The sequence below is a fragment of the Pollicipes pollicipes genome, unplaced genomic scaffold (genome assembly GCF_011947565.3).
Source record: "Pollicipes pollicipes isolate AB1234 unplaced genomic scaffold, Ppol_2.1 Scaffold_4740;HRSCAF=5597_pilon_pilon_pilon, whole genome shotgun sequence".
Taxonomy (NCBI): domain Eukaryota; kingdom Metazoa; phylum Arthropoda; class Thecostraca; order Pollicipedomorpha; family Pollicipedidae; genus Pollicipes; species Pollicipes pollicipes.
In genome coordinates, this window is record NW_023596545.1 from 21,723,010 (window position 1) to 21,743,749 (window position 20,740).

At 54.5% G+C, this 20,740-nt stretch overlaps 1 protein-coding gene across 1 annotated transcript in view; it reads right to left on the bottom strand.

Moving 5' to 3' along the window:
* Positions 1 to 20,740, bottom strand: part of LOC119098059 (pleckstrin homology domain-containing family G member 5) — a gene marked incomplete in the record, with an annotated part of 243,696 nt that overhangs the window by 114,374 nt on the left and 108,582 nt on the right. The window contains 1 exon segment of the mRNA XM_037220987.1: positions 18,176 to 18,265. Coding sequence (XP_037076882.1) covers positions 18,176 to 18,265 — 90 coding nt within the window.

A 20,740-nucleotide genomic window follows, 5' to 3' on the forward strand; every position in this document is an offset into this window, starting at 1 on the left:
TGTACGCACACCGTGTTACCTAATAATGGCAGCGGCCGCGTATATCCCGCGGGCGGAGATGAGCCGGTCTACCGCAGCCGGCGTGACGTCATCCCCACGGAACACCCCGCGCTGCCAGTCAGATGCCGCCCGCCATCTCAGCTACCAGAAACTGTCGAATAGGCGCCGATGCGATAAAGGAAGACATTGTCATCACCTTCCATGCTTAACGCGTGGCCCGACCGATGTCTGGGTATGCTCCCGAAAACAATCACGGCGATCGCTAAGAGCCCTGCTTGCTGCAGCTCAGGACGCCCATGAATATACTTGAGGGCATTGTCAGCTTGGGATGCGCTATGCTGCTCACACCTGCAACAATTATTTCTCTGAATGTGTACGCAAAGGACCAGGTAATCACAAGGACTCCGAGGCATAATTTCTCTGTGTGTCACGCGACGGGCATCGCCAACTTCCTAGACCGTTCACAACAGAAAACTGGCGAGACCTTGCCCTTCTAGGAATCATTAACTAGGTTGTGACCGAGACACCACAGGCAAGGCCGCACGGCGACACGAGACCCGCTCTTCCGGCAAGCCAGCCGGCAGAGGATCCCGACCGAGCGGGGCTTAATGGGCGAGACGCGGCGCGTCGCGCGAAACATCGGCCTCTCCCTCGCCTGCACAAAGGCCGAGGCCGGCCTTTCGCAGGCCGACGCTGCCGCGCCGGCGGCCTCGGCGGCGCTGCCCATCGTCCGGTCACGCGGGCCGATCAGGCCGATACGGGACGACGGCGGCAGCGGCGGCGGCCAGGGCGCCGGCCGGGGCGGCGCGCCCCGCCGCGGCGCCCTCCACCGGCCGGCTAACGGTGCACCGTCGGCCAGCTGCGGCCCGGCGCCGGCCGACGCGCTGCGAGCCGTCGGGCGGGGCGGCGGCGGCCCGCCGTGACAGAAGTCGGACGCCGCGCTCCGACAGGCCGACTGCGGCCCAGCGCCGGCCGCGCCGTGCTGACTAATGATCAGCGTAATCACTTCCTCGTGAGCGCGTCCGATCAGCGCGCCGATGCCGATAAACAGCGCCCAAAAACCGAGCCGACGCGCGGCAGCGTACGGCGAACCCGGAAGATGGCGGCGAACGACAGGGGTTTGTCACGGCGGACAAGGCAGCACCGCACCATGGCCTGGACCCAGCTACTCGGGGACGAGGCAGCGCAAAGTTGTTTTTCTAGTTTGTTCTGTACAACACGCCAACCCAGGCGTACGCACACCACGTACGGTCCGGTCGCTTGCCGTGTCTCCATACTGAATGCCACATTGTGCCTAGCCATACGGATCTTCGGCTCGCTGCTCTTCAATGGGCAAGTAAAGCCTAGCTTCTCCATCAGGCATCTAAGGGTGACGTCGATCCAGCATATCAACGGACGTCTGGAGTGCTTGGAATAATACATTTAAGTGGACTCCGGTTTAGGCGTTTCAATAAAGGCGGCAAAAACAATAAATGAAATCCCGTTTGCGTCCCCAGCTTTTCTTCATTATCTTCCATCTCTCCGCCTCAGCTAGAAATGCGACGTTCCAGCTACAGATGACGCATTTAGATGTCTGGGTCCGGAAAAGGTCACTTTCAGCTTGATGACCTGGCCATAGCCTGAGGCTGAGAGCGCTGCAGTCGCGTGTTGCACGTGATTAGCTCGAGTGAAGGCACGGCTGAGTTGGTCACGAGCCTAATTAAGCTTTCTCTCACAGGCTCAAAACAACCGGAAAACTGAGTGGCAGTAAAGCTCGGTCCCCCAAGCCCCTACACGCCAACCAACGACTGTCGACTGGTTGTGATATGAGGACGGGGATTATACTGGATGATCGGCGTCGATGACTGGCGGGCAGTCTGGGGGAGATATCAACGCCAAGCATAAAACGGCCAGCACGGAGGACGTGGGTCGAGCTTCCGACTTCGCGCTTGTATTTCAGTATTCAGGGCTGGACAAAGCATCAAAATTATCTGGCACATCTGGAAAAACTAAAGACGTGTACAACGTTTCATCCTTGCGTGCACCGCACCTTTAACCTGCGGGTACGTTGAGACTTTAACGACGAGATATTGAGTCTCGAAGTTCCGATGTTCGAACATGAGCCTGTGAGAAAATGCAACATTTTTTTAAAGAACACTGGAATGCGAGCGGGCATGATATTCTGTGTTTCGAGAACTGGGGAGTACCATCATCGACAAACTTTGAAGAACACAAAGGTGAAATCAATTCATTAAAATTGACGGGGAGGGATGGAAACGGAGATCTAAATTTATCCTTACCCTCGCCCACACATCATTATGTCGTGTGCACAGACGTTTATCACCTTTTCAGGCGTAAACACAAGTCAACACGCTTACTCGGTTTGGTTTTTGGTTTAGAGCCCTTTCGGCCAGACATGACCATGTCAGGGCTATGGGATGAAGGAGAAATGGCTAACGATGGGACAGACGTGCATGCGCTGGGTGGCCAACCGCCGAGCTTTAACCCGCGCATGCGCGAGTACCCGGCCGGGGCTCCCATTCCCACGGGGCTCTCGGCCCACTCGTGGCTGACGCATGCGGCCTGCCCCAGATAAGCGGGGTGTCGCGAGGATGCAGGATGAAGCAAGATAGAGGATAAGAGGGATGGACGCAACACGCTTACTTGACTTATTGAGGCGATATATATATATATATATATATATATATATATATATATATATATATATTATTGAGCTGATGCCGGCGGCGGCGGCTCGCGACATATGGTGTCCCACGGTGGCGCTCCAGCCGCCGGCGAGGCGTGTGCTCGTCACCAGCGGCGGCCGAACCGGCAGGCGGCCGGCGCCCACCGGCTAGCGCCCCTCCCACGCTCGACGGCGCCCCCGACGCATCGCCGCCGCCGGTAGCGACGACCAGCCAGCACCGACCGTCCAGACCGCCTGCGTGGACGCTCGAGCGGCAGCCGCGTCGACTCGGGTGCTTGTGTTCGACGCTGGCTGATTCGGCCTGACGCGCGTGTCGACACGGACGTCAGAGGTAAGAGCCGCCGGCCGCGCTGGAGCCGGCGGGAGGCGGCGCGCACGGCCGCACTCCCAGCGACGCCGGCGTCAGCCTCGATCTCGGTCACGCATCGGCGACGCCCGCGGCGGCCTCTCCCAACTTCCTGGCTCCAGAGTCGCCGCGGGAGGAGAGGAACGACCTCGGATGACGGCCAGAAACAGCTGCCGCCAGAGACGTGATCCATCGGGGCCCGAGGGCGGCCAGCTGGGAGCCGGCGGCGGCCGTTGTCGGCCAGCGGTGGCCGAGCATTCGCCTCTGAAGCGGCTGCTCAAAGGCCCGCTGACCTTCGTCAGCCTCCTGCCTGGTCGTGCAGTTCGGCTGTCTGAAAGGGCCTAAACCGTTCAAAGTCTCCGCCGTTGTGACATGCAAACTCGTTATATAAGCTTCAAACTTGCTGTTGCATATGGGAAACCCCATGAGTGGTGAAAATACACTGAGTTTACCATCTTGCTAACTTCGGATAGGTTTTCGTGTTATTCATATCACGCACGCGTCATTTGATCATGCAAATTTTGCGCATCTCCAATGGCGGGAACAAGTGCCAGCCCAATGATGTCATGCTGGATGTTTGTGAATTACTTTATCCGTCCCAATGGTCGAGTAGGACAATCATCACAATGGTCGAGTCAGACGATCTGAGGCGCTGCCGTCGGCTGACTTGTGGAAGGACAGGGTTGGGCTTTCAGCGATAGCGATAGTTTTATATTCATTCGTGTAATACAACGCCACGGGCAAAATATTAATCATCATGGTTGTTTATGTGAATGGAGAAGCTCTTCATTTCTCCAGGACACCTCCCTTCTAGTGTTTGTTTAGTAAATAAATCAATATTTCTTATTTTTAGAAATACGATGAAATGAAAGCTTATTTCTACTCAACCATTTGGGCACGCTTTTTTATGCAAGCTGAGAGCACCATCACCTGACGTGATCCACTGCCAATTCATCTTACGAAAAGGAATCTTTCGTCAGGCGAAACCACGTGACAAAATCGCGACACACAAAATGCAAGTTCGATTTTGATGCTAGTGTTATCAATTAAGCATCATCAGTGCCGATTTGTCAAACTGTCGCTGTTTGTTAAACATCATTATTAATGAGTACACGCTGTTCTCATATAATCACTTAAGATCGTGCGAGACCTTCATAATCAACTGTGACAATAACAAACTTATAGCAAATAGCAGGCGTTTGCGCGGAAGTAAGTGTGACCCTCAAAGGTTTGCCCAGAGTGGTTTCCGAGCGGCGTGGGGTAGCCGGCCCAAACTTCACACAGCTGTAGGCAATTGAATGGCGGACCTTTTGATACAAACAGATGTACCTTGCATGGTCGCTGACCCACGGCAGGTTAAAGTCGGGCCGTGGCTGTCAGTGAAAGCCATTTCTTGGAAGTGGTTCAATCTGATGCGGCAACGGAGTGTTAACTTAACCCATACATTTCCGAAATAGTTTCGTAGGCAATACGACAACTGAATTATGAATAACAACAAATTTCATTCATCTAGGGTCAAGTATGAGGGGAAGACCGAGTTAAAAACTAACCTCCTTTTTGCTCAAGAGCTTCCTGCTTAAATTAATTTTTGGTGTTCAGTGCGAATTTATTTGATATATATATATATATATATATATATATATATGTGTGTGTGTGTGAATATATATATATATATATATATACATATATTCACATACCAACCCGGGAGCATATTAGGGACTTAAAATGTTGAACGCCAAGACATTTTCAGTGTTTCCGAACTCACCCGGCATCCTCAGGTTGACAACTCCGTCCCAGCTCGCTCGATCATTTCGCCCACTTCTGCAGAACGATCGACCTGATCAGCCACCGCCAGCGACAGTTGCTGAGGCCACATCCGGCTGTCTGGCCGGACACCGACCTGTTCAGGTCGATTCGATGGTTCGAGCGCGGCTGGGGCCACCGTCAGTGGTCTGGCCGAGGTGGTACGGGCGCCGCCACCGGCCGCCGGCAGCCACCCCGGCGCGGCGGCAAGGTCCTGCACAGTTCGCCACGGCGCCGCCATACAGGCGATCGCAGCCGTCGGGTATTAGTGTCCGATGGTAAAGTATCCGATGGCAAGGCAAAAGCGCCTGATATTTGATGGAAACGGGCGTCCAACAACGCTCACTGCATCCGTTTAGTATTGCGACATGACACTGGCTACGAGCGTGCAGATGAAAGTATGCGGTGTAGTAATGTAACGGAGCTACCGCCCGCTACAGTACAGAGATGTGTGATGAAACTCATCACAATTTAGGAGAAGAACGCCCAGATTAGCAGCCGGCAACGCTATTCGTGTTTGCGAGAAAGCACGACTAGCATGCGCTACAATGGCACAAAATAACGATCAGTCACGGCGGAACTGAGCGAGCGTTGGATGACGAATGCCTGTCGACGACAAAAGCGAGAGGTTGCAGTTAATTTGGCCTGTGCGGCGCCGCTGGCGGCGTCCGCTCGGCCCGCGGTGGTGGCGGCGTCCGTCTCGGCCCGCGGTGGTGGCGGCGTCCGCCTCGGCCCGCGGTAGGTGGCGGTGGCCGTCTCGGCCCGCAGTGGTGACGGTGGCCGTCTCGGCCCGCGGTGGTGGCGGTGGCCGTCTCGACCCGCGGTGGTGGCGGTGGCCGTCTCGACCCGCGGTGGTGGCGGTGGCCGTCTCGGCCCGCGGTGGTGGCGGTGGCCGTCTCGGCCCGCGGTGGTGGCGGTGGCCGTCTCGACCCGCGGTGGTGGCGGTGGCCGTCTCGACCCGCGGTGGTGGCGGTGGCCGTCTCGGCCCGCGGTGGTGGCGGTGGCCGTCTCGGCCCGCGGTGGTGGCGGTGGCCGTCTCGACCCGCGGTGGTGGCGGTGGCCGTCTCGACCCGCGGTGGTGGCGGTGGCCGTCTCGGCCCGCGGTGGTGGCGGTGGCCGTCTCGGCCCGCGGTGGTGGCGGTGGCCGTCTCGACCCGCGGTGGTGGCGGTGGCCGTCTCGGCCCGCGGTGGTGGCGGTGGCCGTCTCGGCCCGCGGTGGTGGCGGTGGCCGTCTCGACCCGCGGTGGTGGCGGTGGCCGTCTCGACCCGCGGTGGTGGCGGTGGCCGTCTCGGCCCGCGGTGGTGGCGGTGGCCGTCTCGGCCCGCGGTGGTGGCGGTGGCCGTCTCGGCCCGCGGTGGTGGCGGTGGCCGTCTCGGCCCGCGGTGGTGGCGGTGGCCGTCTCGGCCCGCGGTGGTGGCGGTGGCCGGCGCGGCCGGCACCAACCGCCGCCCACCTGCCAGAGCAGGCTGCATCGGCCGCCACACCTTCTGATAAAGACTCATGCTGTTAGAGGCAGCTGAGTCTGCCGCTCTCGTTAGGGCCACCAAACCCAGGCGGCAAAAATGGGCCCAGTGTATTACCTGGAGACACATACTGAGAACCCTGGACACGCAGGCATGACCAGGAGGTCAGGCCTGTCGTTTATGCAGTGCCATTGTATGCATTCAGGCAGTACTGAAGTGATTTACGAGCCTTTCGCTGTGTGGTGCAGCTTATTGGCAACGAGTGCAGCTTCAGCAGCGGACGTTGTGCCTCCAAATTTTGCACAAACGCAAAATTGCGCATCGAAACGAGAAGCAAATGCTTCGTAGGGGCAAACGTAAGCACAGCACCCAGAAATAGACCAAAGGATGATAAGCGCAGCAAATATTGGTCGACATCGAGGGTTCATAACATATTCTACGTTTCGAAATTTCAACAGATAGCGCAGACAGCTCCCAAAAGCGGTGCAATTAGAGCTGAACAGGCGATAACGTAGAAGAGTCTCTCCTGTTTCGATCCGTCTCCGCGACCTGCCATTTGAGCACTGGCCTACCCCAACAGAGAGGGAAATCACACCCACAGAGGTGGGCCATTTGTCGTTGCGTCAAAATTTGGCACCGTTACTCACTTCATCGCGTGGTGCGTTAAGTTTTAACATCCTAATTAACCGCATCAAGCCGCAACAACGACATTTCACATTTCTGTGAGACAGCCTTAAACATCAAGTTCAGCACATGAAACTTGCCCATTCCTAACCCACAGTCGAACACCTACCCACCTAAATAACAAGGAATAAGCATGGTCAGTACGGACGGAGGGTCAGGCCACTGTCACCATGAGCCCGGGGCCCGGCGGGCTCAGCTCCGCCGGGCCTAATGCCTCTGGCAGCAGCCTTGCACACCCTCAGCGGCCGGTCGATTGCGCGTGGCGCCACCCCGGTCGATGTTCGGAGCGCACACCAATCACGATACAGGACATGCGAATATAAATAAGCGATACCAGCGAGGAAGCCACCACGGAGCTGCGTCATCGCCATTTTACTGCCTGGGTTCAGAGAACCCGAAGGCAAAGCCATCGACAGACTGGGACGCGCTTCGGAGGAACCGAAGACATGGCCCTCAGCAGACTGGGACGCGCTCAGATGTGCATTGTGCGGCACATTGCGATATAAGGTCCAGATCGGCGACCGGGATCCAAAGCCAGACAAATTTTTGCATCATATTTGACAACACTGTGAATCATACGTAACAACAAACAACCTGCATTGCTGATGGACAGCGCCCCATGTCATCGCCGCCTCCAGTCTCCACCACTGGCACATCTCATCCAGTATGTCCCGACCTACGCTCCGTTTCCAAATCTGCTCCAATGCTTGCCACTAAAACACGTTCGCATACCCCAATATTCCATCGTCAGCATCCAAGATCCATTCTATTTGCTGGGATAGTCATCGCATGTCAATCTAGTTTAAATATAGCATTTACAATAGCAAAAGCAATAATAATATCAGTAATAAAAATAATAATACTAATAGTAAAAATAATAATGACAATAACATAGTCATAGTTGCAATGATAAATATTACTGTTGCTTCCGCTGCTAATAACGATATCATCACTGCCATCGCGGCCGCCGTCGTCGTCGCCAAGCATCTGTTTACAACAATACTCAGTCTGCCCGTCCGTCTCGATGGTCGCTATTTACCCTTGACTGGGGTAGCTTGTGGCCGGTGGCAGCGGCGGGGCTAAAGGACAGGTGACATCAGAGGGCAGGGTGGAACGTGCCAAGCATTGAGACACGTCAAACTTTTGCCACCAATTTCTGCCGTTCCCTGGAATTGCGCAGTGGGATGGTGGGGGTCAGGGCTCACACAGCCAGCACTGCTTGGCACGAGCTTTGATCCAATAAATTCATCCATTCAAAAGGGTCGGACTTCACGTTAAAATAAATATCAAACAATTGCACGTCGCCTCACAAATATGCAGTGTACTGTTCCAACCGCCAGTGCTGAAATGTTATTCATAACATTACAAAAATTTTCCAATACACTTTCGTGTGGTCTGTTTTGCCGATCTGCTAATTTCAGCAAAGAATCACGAGTACTTCTTACAAAGTACATTTAGCGAAATCAGCTGTCAGACAATTTTGCCGATTCGCTAAATGCAAGTGCAATATGTGCAGCGGTATTTGGGAGCAGTGCTTGGTAATCACATACATGGCAGAGGGATCAGTCCCTGCAGGTCACCTTCCATCCACGGCATCAAATTCCGCCGACGAAAGCCAGCTAGCATTGGATGGGTTCCATATCCCACATCCGGCTCAATATTTTCCACCGCGTCGCTGGGACGAAAAATCCGCGTTTCAAGGAAGAGTGCAGCCGGCGGCTTAATATCTGCTGTTTTCAGCACGTCATCACTGTCAAGCTGGGGAGAGATGCCCGACGACGGACGTCTGTGCAGGATGCATCGGCACATGCACATTCATGTGCCGAAGCTAACCTGGATATATTATCCCTCACGCAGTCAAGTAAAACAGTAGCTACCGTCAGAGGTGCGCTGTATATGCAGCTATGATAACATTTCGAAGGGCTTATCGGGACCTGCTATGAGCAGTTACTTGATTTTACGCCTGAGACGAGCGCTCACGGTAAGCAGTGCTTGCTGCGTGAGCCCTATTCCACCATCCGATCGAGATATTACGGGCCAACCTTTTTTTAGCGAAAAAACAACAACGTACCGCAACGCTTGCAGCGGTCCGTTTTGGACTTTGACGCCACCTGGAGTCTAATGCAGCCGCTGCCACCGGCCGTGGGCCGGTAGTAGCGACCGCGTTAAAGGAAAACAATGGCACAATAAATTAGTATTAAATGATTGATTCATTAAAGGCAAAACTACTTTGTCTTAGATTCCATACCTGACCATCACACCGAACGTTCAACACATGCCTTAAGGAGTTGTTTAACTGTTGCACAACAGTGCCAAGCTTGCATATCTTTCAATAATAATTAGACAGTATACTTCTTTAACGTCGGGTGACATCTTTAAATTTAGGCATCAAAGTGCAAGTTTTATTTTAACTCTGGGTCTTTCACTGCAGTGACTGCGGTAACAAAATGTTTTTTTCCCTCCTGAACATATGAAGCAATGCATGATCAGTACCATATTTGGGACAGTCTAATGTTGAGACAACGCAACACACCTGGAGCCCCGAGTGGCCAATGTATTGACGTATCGATTGCATATGGAAAATAGCCAATTCTCCCTGGCCCTCTGCCGAAGCAAACAACGCTAACAAGAGGGAAGCAGAGCGCGCCAGGGACTTGTTTTCTACTGATTGGCCCCCAAGTCGTCTGGACTCATACCAAATATAGCCTCCTAGACAACAGCGCTAGCTCGGCCAAGGCAAATTTATCGTTAAACGTCGAAACCGCCTTTTTCCTTGCAGGAACGTAATAACCGGCAATGAATCTAGGTTTGGTGCTGCCCAGTGCGTGTGTGTATCCTGAACAACGTCGACAGAAGTTCACGCTGGGAGCTCAGTACGCGGTGTTAGGAATTTCCTCATCGGTGTCGCCTGATGATCTCAAAGGGTAGGACATTGGAAACAAAGGCCACAATAATTTTCAACTCAGTTCAGGGGGGACCAACTAACATTTGTATATTTTGGCCAAAAGGGTAGGGGGGGGGGGGGGGAGGGAGAATCGCTGCAAGTCTGTTCCCTGGTGGTAAGCTTCAGTCCTGCTCCCAGAGTCGAGCCTCCTCAGGTAGTGAGCTTCAGTGCGCCAGTCACCGTTCGTCAGTCGACTCACCAGCCGTGGGATTCATCAGTCACGGTCCGGCACGGCACCGTCGGACCCGTAAACGGGCCCGGCCGCGGCCGCAATTCGTTCAGCCCGACTGCGCCGTGATTTGCATAACGGTAGTCGAACGGACGGGCGTCTGCATCCTCGCCGCCAGATGCATTAGCATTGGGCTGTGACGACTGTGCGGTACGGGCACGGGCACTCATGACCTGCTAAGGCAGCACGCGCACCCTTGTCCTCGTTGCGACGTTGCTCTATTTGAGGCACCATCGGTGTCGTGATGGACGATGGCAGTGACACAAAAGACTGCGTGTGCGAATGACGGCGGTCACAATGGCGAGCATAAAAAGCGTCCGCTATGTAGTTCTTCAGACGAGAAGCAACACAGTCAAACACTGGTGGCGAAATATGCAGCAGGAAGGCTTGTTCTCCTAGAAACTTCAACCGGGCCCTGGTAGACCATCACTGGGAACTGTGTCACTCAGGGAAGCCATCACAGGCGTCGCCAACATCAGGAAATATCATTAGACACCGCTTTAAACGACAAGTCGAAATGCTCGCTGCCGGACATTTGACGCCTTTGCGTCTTGCTGCACGCGCACAAGCACCTCAGTGGCATGCGATACCGGCGGAAAGCTCAATCGACCGCCGACGGGACCGCGAGCTACCGCCGGCCCTTTCCGGCAGACTGACGGCGGCGTGACACGCGCAGAGACGGCGCTCGTCTATTCTCGGTGGCCGCGGCAGCGCACACACGCCCCCGGCCGGCTCCGCTGATTGGCCGGCGGCCGCGGCAAGACGCGCGTCGTAAGGCGGCTCGCCCTCGGGGCGTCCGACGGCGAGACGCCGCGGAACGGGCCGCGACGAGTGAGCGCCGCATTACCGCACATTTGCACACGCCGGCTAACCGACGGCCGGAAGTGGTCGGCCATCGAGTGCGCGCCGCGCTGGCCGGCGGCGTCGCTCATCGGCGGCGTGGGGCAGCGTTCGCCGGCAACACAGCAGCCACCGGTGAGCGCACAGGCGGACCGCTGCGCCGCCTCGCCGCCGTCCTCTGTTTGCCTGGATTCGCATTCCTGTTCAGCGGTGCGGATCACCGCCATACGCGGAAGACGTCGACGGAGCTGCGGGCTACCGGGGCCCGGCGACCCCGGGCGGGCCGCCGGCCGGGCCGGCCAGCCATCCCGCACACGCGCGACATTTCCCGCGCCGAAAGGGAGCGTGATTTAGCCGGGCATCGGCTGGACGATGGCTTTAACTACCGACGTGGTCAGGTTCCCGCGGCGCCGGACGTCCGCTCGAGCCGCTGACAACCGGCCGATGTCGAGTAACGGACGCGCTGGCCGGGTCGCCGGCCGGGCGGCGCCGGCTGGCGACCCGGCGGGGGTCACGGGTCACAAGAGCAGCGCCGCAGCCGTCCGGGCACAGGCACGATCCGACCCGTCGGCGCGAGCTCCGTTCTGAGGGGGCTTACGGAGAAGGCGGCGCTTCAGTGCCCCCGACTCGCTGACACGGAGCCTTATAGTGAACCGGGACGAGAGTTGGCGGAAACGAAGGCGGAGCCAAACGGCTGTATTTGGCATAGAATGGGTCATTCCGAGGTTAAAATCGTAACTTTTGTTCTGGAATTCCCTTGGATTAAACGAGCTGATATTGTTCACTTTGTTTTGGGTTTCATTGTTATTTCCTTCCCGGAGGATATGATACATTACCATTGCGATTGCGATGCCTCTTGACATTCGAATAACCAAATTTGGTTAGTTTGTCTTTCGATTGACCGCACGTAAGCTCCCCAATACCTCAACTACATCGGAAGAATGATGCTAAAAGAATGAAATTATACTGCACTACTGCATATAGATAAATGCCTTTCCGCTGCAGGACACAGCAGGAAAGTGAAGTGCAATCAAAGTGCAAATTAGCTCTATCGAAGTTTACATCGGCGACATAACGGAATTAACATGATTCGAGTAAAGCGAACGGGCGAGAAGTTACGGCGTTCAACTCTGTTTACAGCGTCATGTCCAACAGGGCAGCAGCACGTGTCGCTGAACAACAGCCACCTTAATGCCATTGCTAGGAAGCGGAATTTGACCGGCCGGTAAAGTTGATACGTACGCGGTGGACGTGCCAAAAAAACAACAGGCATACACGTGATGTCAGTTGGTGAGCTCTTCGGTTTATCATTAGGCTCATTCCCACACAATTTAGCCCAATTTGCGCCATCGTTCAAACAGGAGACTACTCAAAACCAACCGACGCAAACACATCAGACGAAACATTCACATGCGCCTTTATTTGTGGTGCCAGCAAATAATGATTTGTCCATTGTCAAAAAGCGCCGCTGCTGCTAACATCGAGCAGTGGCGCGCCATTGACGTCACTCGCGTCACCACCGCCTCTGCGGAGAGAGGGCGGTTTTAGCTCGGCTGACGGAGGGACGAGTGTTCCGGGGAATGTCCCGCAGGTGGCGGACAGAGGCCGCCCAGGACGCCTGGACATCGGGTCGGTACTGCAGCGGTGGTCATTGTTGGAGCTCGCTCGTGGTAGCGTGCATGAGGCCATTAGTCAAGGCTGATTCACCGCGTAATTGCCAACGACACCGCATTAATGGGGAGGCGCACTGGCTCACATCCCTGGACTACCGAACAGCGCACACGCCTTTAGTGGGAGGCAGGGCAGCCTTCAAGTCGTGCTATCTCCAGGAAAGTGAATTACTAAACTGGTTTGAATGCTTTCTGCCCTGGGCAGCACAATGACATGCAGCTATCTTGCGCGCGGCTACAGCCTTCGAGCAGGTGCATTTCGAATCACTTTCCCGATGCGAATTTACTGCCGTGAAAACCTGAATGATAGCCTGAGCGCCGATGTAATTACGTTACGCCACTTGTGTGAGCCAATGGTCGTGTCATCCTTTTCCTATCACACAGCAGAGCAGTACAATGATCCCAGGTGCGCAACTGTTCTCGAAACAGCAGTGCACAGTAGTAATTTGCTTTTGGTTCGTCTCCCCTCATCACTTGATGTGAAGCCTTGCTGCAGAGGAGTTTGCATGCATCAAAATAAACACGCGTGGTCGAGCACACGCGAGCTACGCGATGTTCGAAATATACCTTGCCACCGGATCAAACGGTCACGTTGAAAGTGCCGTATTGATAAAAGCAAGTTATTGGCATTAACACTGTATGTGCTGGCATCGGTACTATCCAGACTAGTACCTGCACCAGCCTCATTACAACCCTAGAGTTGGCAAGGCCTGGCTTTCGGCTTTTACATGTCAGGTGCAAGTAAACGTGCCCTGATACCGGCATTGTAGCCACAACTTCATCTCCAACATGCATGGTGCTGGTTCAGCACCAGCTGTGGACACCGTGGGTGGCAATATTGCATATTCTGTTCAAAAGGTAGGCATGCAAAAGCCTGGTTTCTCAGAACGCAGCTGCTTCGAGAACATCAGCAAAATCATACTGTGAACCAGTCCAACAACCTTCGTTTCCGCGCAAGCAAGGCTTGGCCGTCAACTTAACTGAGTTTCGCATTTCCATCCATGCATCATCCATTCATTCGTCAGTTAATCCATTCATGCGACCACGTGCCACGTGTATGGGCCCAGCCACCGCCTCGGCACCGGCCGTCGGGTCAGCAGTGACCAGTCTGCTGTCGGCGACGGCCGACGGCTATAGCCCGGCACTGGACCACCCAAACACCTCTGAGCACCCGACACTCGCTCCGGTGTCTGGTGTCTCCGATCGGTACCTCTCGCACTGCTCCAGGGTCTGGTGGTCTCTGGTCGGTACCTCTCGCCTCGCTCCGGGGTCTGGTGGTCTCCGATCGGTACCTCTCGCACTGCTCCAGGGTCTAGTGGTCTCTGGTCGGTACCTCTCGCCCCGCTCCGGGTCTGGTGGTCCCTGGTCGGTACCTCTCGCCCCGCTACGGGGTCTGGTGGTCTCCGATCTGTACCTCTCGCCTCGCTACGGGGTCTGGTGGTCTCCCATCGGTACCTCTCGCCCAGCTCCGGGGTCTGGTGGCTTCCGATTGGTACCTCTCGCCCCGCCACGAGGTCTGGTGGTCTGCCATCGGTACCTCTCGCCCAGCTCCAGAGTATGGTGGTCTCCGATCGGTGCCTCTCGCCTGCTCCAGGGTCTGGTGGCCTCCGATCGCCGCTCTGGTGCGACGTGGACTGCCGCCTACGTGAGGCTTTCGTCGGTCCAAGTGTCTTCAGATAACGGGTTTCCTGGGAAATTTACGTAATCACGGAAATACGCATAGCGGGGAGTCTGTCCTTTACCAGCGCGTGCTGGAGCCACGGTCGCCGGCCGCCAGCCAACCCAGTGTGTGGTGTTGACTGTTGCGCCTGCACGTGCTCAGGTCTTCAGCAGCTGGTGACGGCAGCTCTCAGCCAAGGTCGTCAGCCCGAAATACAGCGGGCATTATCTCAATAATCATCCGTGGTTCCCTCTCGGATTATTATGGCGGCAGCCACACCACACAAACATACCAGGCGCAACGACAATTGTCATCAGTTAGTGAGCAGATATAACTACGCCTGGTCACGATACAAGGCAGCTTTAATCCACGGCAGCACATGAGTCCCACAGACAAAATTACTTGAAGGTCGCAGATACTCAATCCAGGCCCGCAAACTTGTCTGCTGCAAACACATGCGGCCCGCGCGCGTGAGAAGTGCACCTACGTTACAGGCGTGCCTCATCGCGCGCGCCGAACGGAAAAAGGCATCGACCGCCAAGCACCCATAACGAATAGCCATGCACCGCACCAACGCCCTCGCCGACCGCGCCCAGCAGCTCAATATTGAGAGACGCATCAGTCTCGCCGCCGCGCGCTTTATGGCGCACTTTGCGGCGCCGACCGCGACACGGGGCCGCGAGAGTTACGTGGGACCGCAGGCAGCAGCAGCGCCATCTGTCGCCGGTGCTAACGTCCGCGGCACTGGGAACGGCCGTCACCTGGCAGCCGAACAGGGCCGTAATGACTCCGGGCGGCGGCGGCCGACGGACGCACCGCGCCGGCCACCGACCCCGGCACAGCGACGCCGCTGACCCCGGGACAGGGCTCCTGCTGACCCCGCGACAGGACTACAGCTTGTCCTGAGCAATGCTGCAACCGACCCCGGGACAGGGCCTCCTGCTGACTCCGCGACAGGACTACAGCTTGTCCTGAGCAATGCTGCAACCGACCCCGGGACGGGGCTTCTGCTGACCCCGCGACAGGACTTCAGCTTGTCCTGAGACAATGCTGCAGCCGACCCCGGGACAGGGATGCAGCTTACCTCAGAACGGTGACCAAAATCCGAAAAATAATTAGACGCTGAGCCTTTACATTACAGGACTCTCGCGCCGCTTTAAAGGCAGCCGTAACCGCAGCGTCGTGACCAGCCCGGTCCCTCCATTAACAATATTAAAAAAGAACATCTCCGCACCGACCCTGTGGGGAGCCCTGGTAAGCCACTGAACCCGGGGCGCGCCATCCGGCAGCGAGCCTGCTGACTTCGCGGGCAGCCTCTCCACCTGTCGCGCGCCGCTCGGCAGCCACTGAAGGAGCTGCCACGCGGCCCACGCCGGCCCTTGCTGAGCGGCGGAGACCGGCGGCGATGCTGGCCATCCTCACTCCTCTCCTCTGACCGCTCAACAGCTCCCAGGCGTTTTCGGCGGCCGGGAACGCCGCTGCATTGATTTTTTTCACGCGCCCCTGCCCGCGGTCAGCGGCGACAATGGCAGCGGCCTCCATCGGATGATAATGATTCGCGCGCGGCGGCGCGCCGAGCCCCATCGCTGTCGCTCGAGTGGACCCGGGACGGCCGCAACGCCGCACAATAGGATCGCCGGCGGCGAGGGGAAGGCGGTCGAAAAAAACCACCATGATCTACGAATAGCCCGCGGGGAGGCAAGAGGCGTCCGCAGACCGTGCAGAGCGGCAGACAGCGGCCGGTGGGGGCGTGGCTGCCGTGCATGGCTGTTCGTTATGGCTGCTTGGTGGCTGACGCCTTTTCCGATCGGTGTGCGCGGTGAGGCGCGCCTGTAATGCGGGGGCACTTCTCACGCACGCAGGGCGCAATACTACGCCTGTAATGCGGGGGCACTTCTCACGCACGCAGGGCGCAATACCACGGACTCAGGGACTGACGTGGGATGACAAAACCCCTGCCTGTATCAGCAACGTCAGCTGGTATAATGCCATAACGGCATTATAGCCCGTGATTGCTATTGACAACGTCATCTCTAACCGTCACAACTGTTTAAAGCTGATCACAGCGAGCTTCTTGATTGCGTTTAGAGTTGTGGCTTCGACATTTCCAAATCATGTTAAAATTTAGAGTGCGGGGCATGCTGATACCCTTGTTGGAGGCTTACTGAGGAGAAAACAGAAGAAAATATGGACGACGAACAAGGACGCACTGGAGGGTAGCGTGAAGTATTCATTTTCAGCTCCAGTTATTCATAGCTCAGATCAACGTAAGCAGCTCAAGCGACTTACGGATTTAAAGAGAAGGAATGAGGCGAGGGCAGGAAAGAGCGAGGCAGACGGAGAAAGCCCAACACAGAGCAAAAGCGCAACAGCGCTACAGCGCAATATATATATATATATATATATATATATATATATATATATATATATATATATATATATACAACGATGAAAGTACTCATACAGAAGTCCTTCCGAATTACATAACTCACTCGTGCCGTAGAATCTGTGCCGTGCCGTGCCGTGCCGTATATGTATGCAGAAATTACACGCATACAAAAATACATACCCACATTGAAAAAGTTGAAAGTACTAAGAAAATGACGCCGAACCGGTAGATTATTGATGGCAGCTAGACAATGTCTGTTACCACACACCAACTGATTAACGGTACCATCCGTCGTATCGAATAATGGGCGCGGACCTACCGGAGCACCCTGGTGGTCGCAGCATGAAGCAGAGCTACCGAGGTATTAGTATAGGTGGCAAGATTGGAAAGTTTTGGTGCTACGCGCTGGGTACTGGTGAGTGGCGTCAACTCATTTTATGATTGCAAAGAAGGAGTAAAGCACGTTAACATTGGCTGGTACTAAGTAAAGCAAGTGCACATGTTAAAGATAAACCCGGTGCTGTTTGGTCCTTCCATAACGTAGTAGGTGCCTAGAATTTTTCTGACAGCGATCTCAATTATCACATATTCTGCTTCATTCATTGTACTTACACTGCTATGGTCTGGAGCTGCTGGCCAAGGAAATAACAATGCAACAACTTCTCCACTATGCGTAGGCCGACTAAAGCCATGAGTCAGAGCTGGCACTTCCGGCGGCCATTCGGGCCGAACTTGGGGCGTAGGCAGTGGTATCTGGTTTGTTTGTTGTTGCCCCTCTCACATTTTGTATTTTACATTCGGATAATATCAGATCGGATATGAATCGGGTACGAGACAAATGCAACTTCACTGCATATTATGATAAATCATGCTTTTCAAAAGACAGTTATTTTGATACGTCCATCTCGATGGCTCAGTCGGTTAGAGCGTTTGCCTTCCGACATACCCAACCCTGGCAGAGTGGGTTAGAGTAGCTTTAGGCGTTCGCTATTTGCCCTTGACAGATAAGGCCTACGGCCGGTGGCAGTGGCAAGGCTAAAGGTCAGTTCCCGAGGAGGGCAGGACGGACTGTGCCGACATTGCGTTCCGTTAACTTTTAACATAGCTTTCTTCGTTGTTTTTGCGCGCGCGAAATTGCGCGAGCGGATGATAAGATTCACGCAACAAGCACTGCTTACCGTTAGGTTTAAGAATTCATGCACCCAAAAGATACTGATTAAATCTTTATAGGGATACCCAGTGTTCTGACACGCAAGCGGAGGGCCTGAGGATTGCTTAGCATAAAAAGATATAAACCCATCTGTTTCTCTCTCATCTCTTAGTAACGCCTACGCAGAATTAGGTCTTGGTGGAGTTGTTTCGAAGAACAAATGTTTACCGACATGTTGCACAGATACTTCGGAGCGCCATGAACGCCAGGTCTTCAGACTTAGTGACTCCCGCCCCAAGCTAGTACTCACCAAACGACTGGGTGCGCGAGTAGGGCGGGTGGGGTCGATGTCGGGGCGGGTCAGGCCGGGCAGGCGACGACCACCGCATACCCTCATGACCTGAAACAAAACACGCAGCATTGGGAGACGATGACAAGCCCAGCACAATAAATATTTCACTCATTTAACGACATTTGACAATGAAGGACGCATTGTGTCTGAAAAGGACGCCAGCCGAGACTGGGATGCCATATTTTGGAACTGACTGCTCTTTGGTGAAGCTGAACAACGCAGAACATAGTTTTCTTATTACCTGTGCGGAGTCACGCTGTCCTGCGGTAAGACCGTTAAAAAAGCGTGTCGCATTTGCGTACTTCAGCAATCTAAGAAATCATGGGACAGTTCATGTTTATACCTCTTTGGCGCCGCCAAATGCGTTTTGGCAACCGACAGACCTTAAATTGATAACGATTACGCAAGAAGACATTTGGCACTTTCCGATATCTCGGCTGCTTTTCATTTTCTCACTAGTTCACATTTTACGCTGCAGTATTTTTGCAATGTCTTGCAGTGAATTCATGAAAGCCGGCATGGGATGACATCCCATATAAATATTGTGACGCAGCAGTAATGTCTTAGCACTGGAGTTCCGAAAACCAAAAACCGCCTGCGCGAGTAGCAGTGCGCACCCGGGAGCCATTGTTCCGCATCGTTGGTGGTTGCAAACAGCTTTTGGAAATGCTACTATACAAAGCATGGCTATTAAGAGCTTATTTGTGGTTGTGGCAGCCGATTTGGATGTGCAGTGGTTTGAAACATTGCTAGAATCGAGAAATTACGAACAGTTGGCGCAAGCTCAGGGCCAGCTAGTGGGAACTATCAGAACTGAGTAATAGATGGCGCTGAAGCGGTGAACGGCACGGAGTGCCGTATCATAAAATCGCGCTGGCAAGCGCGTCCCCGAGCCGGCCAGCTAGGTATGTTCCTGCGCTGACGGGTACGCCTGCCAGTGTTATGGCCTGAGGCACCGACCGCACGGGCCAACGCGCCCGCTGTCCTCCCACTGAATAAACCTTTGAGCTCATTGTGAGCTGTGTTCGGCGGGCAACATTTTACGAGGCGTGGGACGAGGAACTACCATGCCATTCGAAAAATGCTCCGTAGCGGCGAAGCTCTTCACGAATCACACCAACCCACAGCAGATTAAGCCATGGGTTGCGATGTTCTGGGTCTTAAGATTGCCACATGGCGTAGGATGGGATAGGATTGCATTTAGAACGAGCTCAGCCAAAACGGAAGGGAAAATCAATCGAACTAAGTTCAGAAAGTTACCTTTGCCCACCCACACCACGTCTCGAATTCTTTGTAGAGTATTTTACTTCTTTGCCACGGACTGGTATGAACAGTTATGGCTTAGTTACACGCGATAAGACCGGTTGAAAATGATATTTGAAAAAGGCACGCAAGTCAGTCGGCGAGCCCCGTCGGGCTGCACTGAGCCCCATTCTGATCATCAGCTCAGCAAGAAACTTTGCATATCATTCAAGTCATATGTGGATCCGATCGATCACAACACGAGGCCAAATGTGGCCATGGTTTGCATATCATGACATGGCAACACTACACGCAAAGTAAGCGAGAAAATGTCGTGACTCATCAAGATGATTTAATCCAGATAGTGCAAATATTATGTAAATGACGTGCCTTAATGCATATCGGACGCTACGCTCATTTTGCACAATTTTAGAAGTTAACACAATATCTATATATATATATATATATATATATATATATATATATATATATATATATATATATACTAAACTATTATTCACTGTCTTTCTCCAGCTAATTCAGCGCATCGCCTACCCAAACCCCCGGACGTCCAGTCGCTCGTCAGAAGAGTCGTCGTTTTGACATAAACCTCGATGGCCTGGGTCAATGTCTTTAAAAAATAATTCAATTCATTAACACAGCCCACTGAAGCTTCAAGCTGCTCGTTATTCCGATTTCAAGTTGTAGTCGAAATGGCCTACGGGACAGTGAGACATAACCGGCACCCGCAAAAATTATTCGCAAATTATCTCGACTGCAAACATGGATGGTGATAATGGGCGCCAACCACGGAGCATGGAGCAACTAACAAAATGTGCCTACTTGTTGGTGAACAATGAAAATAGCCTCGGCTGACTGCAGTGGACTGTCGTGAAGCTGTACGCTGCGGTTCGCGCTGCTCTGACTGCAGTGGACTGTCGTGAGGCTGTCCGCTGCGGTTCGCGCAGCTCTGACTGCAGTGGACTGTCGTGAAGCTGTCCGCTGCGGTTCGCGCAGCTCTGACTGCAGTGGACTGTCGTGAAGCTGTCCGCTGCGGTTCGCGCTGCTCTGACTGCAGTGGACTGTCGTGAAGCTGTCCGCTGCGGGTCGCGCTGCTCTGACTGCAGTAGACTGTCGTGAGGCTGTCCGCTGCGGGTCGCGCTGCTCTGACTGCAGTGGACTGTCGTGAAGCTGTCCGCTGCGGGTCGCGCTGCTCTGACTGCAGTGGACTGTCGTGAAGCTGTCCGCTGCGGGTCGCGCTGCTCTGACCGCAGTGGACTG